Source organism: Camelina sativa, chromosome 4 (genome assembly GCF_000633955.1).
Source record: "Camelina sativa cultivar DH55 chromosome 4, Cs, whole genome shotgun sequence".
NCBI lineage: Eukaryota > Viridiplantae > Streptophyta > Magnoliopsida > Brassicales > Brassicaceae > Camelina > Camelina sativa.
Window position 1 is genome coordinate 2,677,697 of NC_025688.1, and position 11,042 is coordinate 2,688,738.

The 11,042-nt window shown below is 33.9% G+C and overlaps 2 protein-coding genes across 2 annotated transcripts in view; one reads left to right on the forward strand and one right to left on the reverse strand.

The window, feature by feature from the left end:
* Positions 1-2,419, forward strand: part of LOC104779633 (mediator of RNA polymerase II transcription subunit 8-like) — a 5,074-nt gene extending 2,655 nt beyond the window's left edge. The window contains exons 10-13 of the mRNA XM_010504014.2: positions 1,461-1,667; positions 1,795-1,845; positions 1,942-2,005; positions 2,085-2,419. Of these exons, the coding sequence (XP_010502316.1) occupies positions 1,461-1,667; positions 1,795-1,845; positions 1,942-2,005; positions 2,085-2,266 (504 nt within the window). The 3' untranslated portion in view covers positions 2,267-2,419. The remainder of the gene's footprint in view (positions 1-1,460; positions 1,668-1,794; positions 1,846-1,941; positions 2,006-2,084) is intronic.
* LOC104779634 (expansin-A15) lies at positions 4,644-6,359 on the reverse strand. The gene is made up of 4 exons (XM_010504015.1): positions 6,246-6,359; positions 6,003-6,136; positions 5,594-5,906; positions 4,644-5,397 (listed from the first exon to the last, which is right to left on the reverse strand). Exons 1-4 carry the CDS (start codon positions 6,251-6,253, stop codon positions 5,091-5,093), a joined length of 762 nt encoding a protein of 253 aa, XP_010502317.1. The 5' UTR covers positions 6,254-6,359; the 3' UTR covers positions 4,644-5,090.

Genomic DNA, 11,042 nt, shown 5'->3' on the forward strand with positions numbered 1-11,042 from the left:
TGAAAGGCTAAAGGTGAGTTGCATGAATTTTTGTTGTGATTTCTCTCTATGTTTTAGGCTTTGGCTGGTTTTGAGAGAGCACTTTGTTTTGGAATTTTGTTTACAGGCGAGGATGGATATGATTGCAGCAGCTTGTGAAAATGCAGAGAAAGTATTAGCTGATACTCGTAAAGCTTACGGATTTGGCGCTCGTCAAGGCCCATCTGTGCTTCCAACCATGGATAAAGGTGAAGCTGCAAAGATTCAAGAGCAAGAGAACATGCTACGAGCAGCTGTGAACGACGGCGCAGGTAAGAAGAACCTTCAAATTCCTATTTAACTTATATCAAAACATTTTGATTTGGTGAGAAGCTGCATTTTTTGGTTCTGTTGAGTTCTGTCTCATATTTTTTTCACAATTATTGTTTCAAGGAACAAGACTGCCTCCAGACCAGAGACAGATAACCACTGCACTTCCACCACATCTTGCAGATGTGCTAATTATCAACGATGCAGGTAACTGTCTCATTGATCTGTCTGGTAGAAGTAAACCCAATGCGTGAATCTTTTTCTTATACTATTACCAATGGCATTCTTACGATATTAATGGGTCCAAAATTTCTCTTTCATTAGGTAAGATTGCATTACCTGGGCAGTCAAACAACATCAACAATCAAGGAATGATGCAGGTTAAGTTATATTCTCTCCAGATGTGATGATTATTGTTTCTGTTAGTATCATTGTCTTTGGAGGCTTATGTATTTGAGTGTTTTTAGGTTTCTGGAACACAATTCATGGGAAGATCAGCTGCATCACCATCTGGTCCTAACTTTGATAACACAACATCTCCATTACCATATTCCAATTCTCCTCGCGCTACGGGTATGGTTAATGCACCTTCGCCTCAGCAACAAATCCTGCACCAACAGCTTCAGCAGCAGCAAAGGGCAAAATTAATGCAGATGCCTCAACATCAGCAGCAACTACTTGCACAACAACAACAGCTCAGACAAAGTTCTATGCAGGGATTGGGTCAGGTAGGCTTGAACATTTTCTTACGTAGCAGTTGACAGGGTTTTTTCTGCCATCTGCTTTTTCAGGCAACATGCTAATTCTTTGTGTAGACCCAGATACCAGCACTTCACGATTTGCATGGACAACCTCAGCAGAAGTTTCAGACGGTAAGTTCTTCTAGAGATGGAACTTAAACATATTTAGGCTATGAGGTTTTGCATTCTGTAACGCGAAAAGGATCATACCCAACCTTTGTCAATTGTTTGAATCATTGTGCACATTTGTTGAGGCCATAATTGAAGAAGATAAGACGTATTTATGCAGTGAATGATACATACGCTTGAGAAATTATACTAGATCTTGGCAGAAGTTTTTTTTTATAAAGTGGTTCTGAGAGTTTATAGTTTCAAACAGTAGAGCTTTTGTCTTGTTAAGTTTATTAAGTTGAGTTCCCTCTTACTTTTCAGTTACATGGGCAACATCAAATGTCATATTCCCAGCCAATGGCTGGGCACCAACAACTCCAAGCTAGACAGCTCTCAGGTGGACATATTCAGCATAGCATGTCTCAAGGACAGCTGAATCCAGCGATGAACCGTCACTTAAACCAGTTTTCAAGTGGCGCCAATAGTGCATTGTTTACTTCTGCACAAGGCTCCCCAAGTAGCCAAATGGTCAGTCACCTCTCTTTAAACCTCTTGAATTACTGAATTGCTGAACTCGAAACTAAATACTTTATTTGGTTTAGAACTTATGTTGTGATTACTTGATTTGGTTTTGACTTTTTTCCTTTAATTCCAGATACCAAACATGTCATCTATGCAATCTCAGACAGTGGTTCCTAGGATGCAGGTTAGCTCATAAACTTCTCTACGTCACTATGTTACCCAAATCAAAACGATGAACGTTGTCCTAATCTGATTTCTCTTGGACTTTTTTTGTTCTTAGCAATTTGGAGTTTCGGGTACAAATCCTCAAAGAAGCCATTCTTCTCAAATGTTGGGTGACCAGAGTAAGTAAACAAGTCTTGTAAAACATTCTTTTCTTAGTAAACCGATTCACCCAGTACTTAATTTATCCTGTCTTTGCAGTGTTTAACAGCAGCGGAATGATGCAAACGCAGCAATCGCAACCTCAGCAACCGCAACAACAGCAGCAGCAACAACAACAAGGAGGAGGCTATGGAAATATGCAGACAAATCAGCAGCTACAGTCTAATAATAACATGATGCAGCAGAACGCGCAGCAAAGGCACCAACAGAATCCTCAATAATCCTTTTTTTCTTATGATTTGGGCTTGTTGTAATCAGCATAGGCCTATACGTTTGTAGTACTCTAAAATGGGCCTGGCTCATTCTAAACCTCAAAAGAAAGAACATTGATACCCCCGCCAAACTTTTCTCAAGTTTTTGTACTTTACTTCACACACTGCTTTGTTAATTACTGTGCGGTCTAACAAACGTGAAGCAGAGAGACATCGGACGGTGAAGGATCGATATGGTTCTGACAAGTTTGTAGAGGATTCGACACGTATCAAAGCCATGGACATGTCGACGCCGTTGATGGGTACAAGACAAAACGTAGACGCGCTTCTGTTGTACACGGGACTCGAGACAGCGACGTGTCTATGAGAATCCCTTTACCTGTTTTCTGAGAGCTCCAAAACTGCGACTCGATAGCTATTTAATTTTTTCTGGCAATTTTTCTTTTGTTTTCTTGTCAACCAAATTTGTATACAACTAGCATTTTCATTTTTTATGTACTTATTTTTAGGTTTGTCTTCTTTTCTTAACTGATTTAAATCTTATATACGTAGGTGTAATATAAAGCATAATTTCTCTAAAAATAAACCCAAAAAAATCTTATAAAAATCTTCATTCCAATTTTATAATCAAACTGAACCGATATAAACTGAATTTTAACCCCTCACAAGAAAGTACAAGTTAGGAATGATAATATAATGATAGCCAATTAGCCAATGCTGATTACTTTAACCACTTATAAGTACAAAACTAGAGTTATAAAATAGCTAAGAATGAGATTGGCCCAAAACTATAATAAATGCTTAACATACACAAAAAGAAAACAAAGAAAGTCTCCGGGAAGATTCTGACAAATGGCTTCAAAAACAAGAAAAGAATCTGACAAATGGGGGACGTGCAAATTCTCTTGTCTCTCTATAATACTATTGTCATGAAGTAAATGCAAACACCAAAGCCAGGCTAGCCAGCCATAGTAGCTTCGGAAATGAAACGGACAGATAGATAAAGGAGACAAAGTAGAAGTTGTGAAATGTCTCTTTAAGCTTCATATTGTTAAAAACTCGAATAATGGAATACAGCTTTGCATCTTCCTATCCTTCTCACCGTCTTTTCATCTATAACAAGACACATTTTATTAACATAGACTTCATAGTACATGATATTGTTAATAACTTTTACACGTATTTAAGCTTTTTCATACATATTAATTTTCATGAATTTAGGCTTCTTTTGTCTTCTTATTTATCAGATAATACTCCCTCCATTTCAAAATATAAAATGTTTTGAGTGAAAGCACGCAAATTAAGAAATAATCACTTTAAAAAAGTTCAACCAATCATAAATAAGACTGCATAAAATAAATAATAAGAAAATATAAAAGTTATTAAAAAGTTGAAAACATTTTATATTATGAAACAAAAAAAACCTCTAAAACATCTTATATTATGAATGGGAACATCCTATATTATGAAATGGAGGAAGTATATTTTTTGTTCTCGCCATTTATATGTTTTCATATATACACATGATTCGGTTATTAAAACAAAACACAAAATAAAACTTATATTTACTGTCCAGACTATTTACATTTTAAAAAAATAAATTTTTTAACTACAAATATCAAACGGATAATACTTTCTAATTCTTAGGTACACTTTACGACATGTATACATAATTAGGAATAAAATACAAAATTTAATTTTAGACTCATCAACTTATTAGTCACCAGATGAAAAAGAATTATGTACATAAAACCAACTAAATTCCAAATCAAATAAACCACAAAGATTAGCATAAGATAATTTTTAGTTGTTTGCAAATTTAATCTACATTAGGCCTCCACAATCCAACTATGCAAAGCTAATTACACTTATGATGTTCAGTTGAGAATGGCATACTTATAGTTCATAGTTGATATCATCATTATGGCCATTTTTCGATCATAACCATTGTATACCATAAGTTTATGTTTGGTGTAGTAACATACCATAAGATAGTAAACCATAATGTTAGGCTTTTAGCTAGTGTTGGTTATTCATATAGAGTAGGTCACTTATTACTTACTAAGTGGGAAACATAAAAATATGTTTTGATCCTACCTTAGAATGTTCATACTCACATGGGCATTGATTAACATATTTTTTTCCTTTTGCAATGCTATTTAATGTCACCTAACATTACCCAAAAAGTTTCTAGAATCTCAAATTCAAATTATATTTATTCAGTGATCCTTGCTTTGATAATTTTTTGGTCCTCCCATAGAATGTTCATACTCTCACTGTCTCACATGGGCATTGGCTTTCTTATTATTTTTGTCTTCGAATGTTCAAAACGGTTACTGTTCTTAACTATGAAAGCAATAATAAACTTCAAATCACACGGAACAAATCACACGGAACAAAAACACATTAGGTAAGTTGGATCTTAAACAACCCTTACATTACAACTTCATATCGTAAACAAACAAAAACGACCCAACAAGAACACAAGGCGGGAGGTGAATTTCTCCTCTGCCCCTACCCACTTCTGCTTTTTAAACCACAAGACAGAAAAAGGCAAAAAAAAAAAAAAGTGATAAAACAAAAGGAACCCATTGGTGAAACATAGAGATCCCTTTAGACAAACACCACTCTACTACCCAATACCCACTTTACTAAAACCCTAATCCTTAAAATGACTAAAAGAGCCCTTTCAAAATAAGCTATTTTCTCCATTTTACAACCTCAAGAGTTTTTTAAGGCTCTCCACTTAAAACCCTAAAAAGCCTTAAACCCTCTCCTCGTTCCTCACTACACAAACCCTAAACTATGTAAAGACCGAACTTAAACACCAATTTTAACGGAATTGACGGCCTGTGAAGGTTTGTCCGAATGACCAACTAGCTGGAGCAATGTTGTTAGAGACTACAGTTCGACCATCACTAGCAACAACCTTGAAGGACAATGCTTGACCGTTTAGTAGGTTGTTGCTTTGCCAGTTCTGTCCCCAGTTTCTTGACATTTGCTGCCACCTTGTTCTTGAACCTTTAACCGCAACCGAGTGAACATCTCCAGCACCACCAACATTGGTCACCAACACAAGGTTGAAGTAAGAGTGGCCATTGATTGTAAACCTTATCCCTCCCCTTCTCTTGCACGGAACCCTACATATCAAGCAAAATTAAAAAGAACCCATCAGTTAAATAATAAAAACGAACCAGAGCACTAACAAGACTTGTGAAAATTGAATAAAAATTGAAACTTTCAAGAGCAAAGTGACTTCTTCTTTAAGAAACAGAGCAACTAGGTAATTTAGGTAGAAAAGATTAAGACTTTGTGACAGTACAAGTGTATGTTTACCTTCTGTAAGAAACAGGGACAACACCAGCTTTGTAATGAGCAATGCGTTGGAAGATAGGCTGAGAGAGATCGAAATGGTGAAGCGGAGGGTTACACCAACCACCAGCGTTATTTGGAAGTGCGTTGTTGGGAGGACAGAAATTGGTGGCTGTGACTACGATAGCGCCAGGTAAACACCACGCGCCGTCGCTCTGGCACTTGATCTCGAAACACGCGCCGCAGCTGAGCCCGTTGTTGAACAGAGCAGTGCTTAACGCTGCAGTGTTTGTTCCGTATCCTTGACTGTAGAGATTCCCGTACCCACAAGCTCCACCTAGAGACAACAACAACAACAAAATTGTAAATTTCCTATACATTAAAGTTTTCGTAGAAGCATTTTAAAGAACATAGCCATGAACAGAGTACATACCCATTGTTCCTGAAGCATCACTTCCACCATAGAAGGTGGCATGAGCATTGACCCATCCAGCGTCATAGCCATGAACAGAGCACACCATTGCAGCAAAACACAACACCAAGATTCCCAAAAGACCCATCTTTCCCCTGCAATTTAACCAAATAAAGTTAGAACTCTAGACATTATCAATCATCAAGAAAATAACGAAAACAGAGAGTGGAGTGAAAGAGAGAGAGAGAGAGAGAGATGAATTACATGAACATTCTCTTTGAGAAAGTGCAGAGCTTTCTTTTTGGAGAGTGAGAAAAATGGAATGTGAAGGAGAGAGATAGTTTTGCTTTGATGGGAGTGAAGAAGAAGGTTGATGGTTGAAGTGGTATTTATAGAATGTTTTTGACACCCCCCCCCCTTCATTTACTACTGCTTTAACTGTCTTCCCTAGGTTTTTTTATTTTTTACTTTTTATTTAAGGTTTTAAAATGGTGAAGTTATTATTTTTTGCAGCAAAACATGGTTTTATAAAAGAATAAAATAGGGGTCAGAATTATGATAGTTATTGAATGTTTTGTTAAACATTTGTTGGCTTGGTTCACCTGTTCTATACGTTTGACATTAACTTCTCACATTTATTTTTATGCTTCTTTCTATATACCCCATTTACTGTTTTTCACCAAATAGATAGGGGTCATCAACTTTGATCTTTCAACTAAATTTTTTAAATTTTCAAAATTTTGATATTCAAAAACTTTAGGGTTGTGAAGTGACCTTAGTGCAGTGGCAGGAGGTAAGTCCATTTGTAGAAGGCACCATCACACCCGGGATCGAGTCCCGGCTCCTACGAATGTAGGAATTTGGCTAATGGGCCGGCCAGTTGTGGCCCAATGGTTGACAACAAAAAAAAAAAAAAAACTTTAGGGTTATTTTGATCAATGCTTAAATTTTACGAAAAGCTCGATTCTTCTTACACCAAAGCAACACATAAAAAAAAAGAGTTGGATTCTTTTCTTTCGTGTGATGATTTTCTATATATGAGGTTTTTTTTTTTTTTTGAAAAATAAAGTTTTTAAACCGCAAACTTTTGAAATAATCACGAGCATCCTTTGGTATTGTGTGTGTGAGAAGGAGAGAGAGAGCACATGGGAGGGTCGCAGGCGGTTTTGATGGTTTGGAACTTTGGAAGCGTGTGACTTTTCTTCTGCAAACCTTTTTCTCCCTTTAGTATCCAAATGGGCCATCTCTCTTATTCTTTTTATTTTTTTTCTTCTGTTAACATCATGTATTCATTCAATATTTATAGTGGGTGAATACATGATGTGGTCGATAAGTTTATTAAGGTTCATTATGATAACATTAACATTTGGTCGAGAGACACTTAATTATATTAAGGAAAAAATGTAGCATTTTCTTAAATATAAATGGGATATATTATGTGGTATTTCGTAATGTGGTACATAAGATGTCATATCATTGTACCAATCTAATTACCATGCATGCATCGATGATGTGTTAGAAAAACTAGCCGTGTCAATCATATCCAACATATGTGGTTTTTACAAAAAATAATCAAAAAGATAGATAGACAACTAACTTGTTCATATAAAAGTCCTGGTTCAGGTATTTGAATCATGTTGGGATAGATCCTATCACATCTCATGAAGAAAACAAATACTTGAACATGTATAATGGGGAGACCACTTACTCTCTACCAATGTAGTGATATATAAAACAGAAAAGTAACTCAAACCATAAATAAATAAAAATAATTATACATCATTTTCATGTATTTTTCGACTTATATTTCCAAAGATTGTTTAGTTTTGAGACCATTGGAAGGTTCGTAAAAGACACTACACTAGAGTTTCAAATGAGATCGACCGTATTTGATGTATGTTTTCTTTACTTCCGAAGATGCGCCTAAGCTTGGCAAGCTTTGAAATGTAAAAGAATTCAGTTTCTACACGAACGTGTAATCATGAATATAAGAATTTGCTTCTTACTTATTGTCGGCATATCTCGAATTGAGTTACTTAATTAGAAAAGTAGACATTTTTTCATAGAATAATTTGTAAAGTAGACACTTTATAAAATATATTTGTGAAATAAGCACTTTTCTCTCTCTTTTCTAATACAACTATCCATTAGAGAGACATTTTAGTAATTGACTTATTTAATTTTTTGTGCAAACATAAATATCCCACAAAAAAGTATTTGTACAATCATACTTCTCTCAGCATGTTAGATAGACAACCACATCATGTTAGATTTTTTTTTAGGGTTTAATTTTAAAATTAAAATTTTAAACTAGACCATATTTTTAGAATTTTTAGGGTGCTAAATATATTTAAAAATTATTTAAAGTTATTTGAGAGAATTTTCTAAATTTTAGTGGAATATGAAACATTAATTTTTGATACAGTACCTCAAAATCGGTCCAACACACACAAACTCTTATTAAAAAATATTAGAATTTTTCTCTTTTTTTTGTGATATTCTATCTCTTTACTCAAAAACTGGGACCACAAATAAAATTCTTTTTATATAACACATAGTCATCGATATATTGATTTTTTTATTTGTTTTTATCTTATACTCTCTCACAAACACTCTATCTCACAAAAGCAAAAAAAATGACTATTTTTCAAATTTTTAACAAAATTTGTCTATTTCTCCAATTATTTTTCAAAAAATATCTAATACACTAATGGACTCTTTATAAATTCACCAGCATATATTATCAAAACTAAATGAAGATTCGAAAAAACCAGTCTTTAATTTTAACCCGCAAAGGTTGGGTCTATAAAATTTTAGAATAATATTGACACCACACTGAAGCATAAAGCATGCAACGTATTTTAAAAACACAAAACTAATCGTATCTTTTTATTAATGCTGCGTCACGGTTAACGATATCTTACTATGATTTGCTGTCTAGAGCCTAGTCATTAACACCGTGATTTTTGGAGAAAATCATGTTTAAATATTATTTTTATCACTAAGCCTAATCAGAACAAGAGTAATCACTAGTTCCAATGTGGTCAAAACATTTTTACTACGAAAAAAGATTTTTTCATCTTCTTGTCATCATAAACTTAAAATTGTAAGATTTTTTTTTTTTTAAATGGCTTCCTCAAAAGGTGTGAAAGTTCGTTTGCTCTTATGTCTTCCTTGCAGTATTTTGCAGAGTCTTCAATTCCCAAATTTGTTTTTTATTTCCTCTCATCAAAAAACAATTTTAAATTAAAAAAGTTACTAATATACAGCCCATGTTTTTTCTCTGACATTTATGTTTTTTTACTGTTGGTCCGACTATGCTTTGACTGGTGATCCTGTAATACCACCTTTCAAAATTTGATAATTGACCTCTACATTTTTTAATTTTAATTATTTAAAGTATCTAATCACAAATGAAGGTTTAACAACCACCAACCGTTCAACTATAATTCAAGATTTTTCCAAAGGGCAGCCTTTTTGGTATTCCTCTTCTTTTGAGGTAATTGTCTAAAACCTTTTTAAGATCTCCTCTACACCGTTCTTAATATTATATTCAACGGTTAAGATTGATCGCATGTTGCACGAGCAGGGTTGATTCGTTGTCTGCGTAGTACCATAAAACCAGATGTGTATGCGGCACATTAAGTCTGTGTAATTTGCCAAATTGCCAAGCTCTCTGAGTTCAGCCTAATTCGAGATTTAAGTTCTCTTAATAGTACTAACTACAATTAGGCGGAAAAACATAACATGTTTTAGTTGTATAAGTTATTGACGATCATTAAATAATTTCTCACTTACCTATATTTTAAGTTATACCATTGGACTGGCCACTCAGCTGTAACAAATGTGATGATGGGTTAAATTGATAACAATATAAATTTGGTAGCTGATTATTAATTTTAGGATAACTTCAAGCTACCGACAGTTACATATAGTTAGCAAACTATGTCATACTAACCTCGAGTGTTTTAAGCCTAAATCATGTTCAATAATTGGAGAAAAAGTAATCTGTTAATCATGATTAAGCACATGACTATATCACTTTTGTTTCACTCCTCGTGGAAACTGGAGTGGTCAAATTATAAGAACATTCATTAAGAAACAAAATATATGATACTCAATGACATAATACACGTTTTTTTTCCTTCATTCCTTGTGAGTTGTGACCTATATAGATATCATCATGTAATTATATTTTTATACAAAACATCTTATGTTTTGAAATGGAGGGAGTATAATTTTTTAACTGATCATAGTATAATAGTGTTTCAAGTTGAGTTTATACATATATATATATATATATATATTTTCAATAACGTATTTATATTATTATTGTTCATAATAATAATTTCAAAATTACGTTCCTAATCCATCCACTAAAATATGAAATCTTGCTCTAGCTAGTATTTGTTGTTGTTGTGCCTCACGTCAAAATAATTTGAAGATTTAAGTACCTTTTATTTTTTTTAAAAGATTTTAAGTATTTTGATGAACGTCGATAATTTTCGTTTGTGTAGTTTGTTTTCATGGCATCATGTGCAATTGTTTTTGCTTTCTTGCAATCATGATATATTGTATGATGACATGCACATATGTATGTTGGTCACAAAAAAGATAAGGGACAAGGTAGGTGTCACGAGAGATACGACGAGACTCTAAGGTCGTCTTAAGATATGATTAATCTTAAAATTAAACCCAACATTTGATTTATCTTTTTGTATTAGGCTTTACCATTTTATCTTGGATTCTTTGATAGGATGCATATCTTCCCCGTTCATTATATTATAGAGCTATTATCAATTATAGGTTTTAATTTACTCCTTTAATGATTCTAACATTCAAATCATATTCCACTAAACCTGAAAATGACGTGTTAACCAACAAATCTAATGAAAATCCAATTATTTTTTGGTGTGTACCATAGCCCTAAAGAATGATCCTATCAGGTTCTTTGCAAAAACCTAAGTAACATCACTTTAAGTGAAACAAAAAAAGTATTGTTTACGACTCACAAATGATAAAAAAGGTTGGCTTGTTGGGAGCGCAAAAATCAAATTGCGA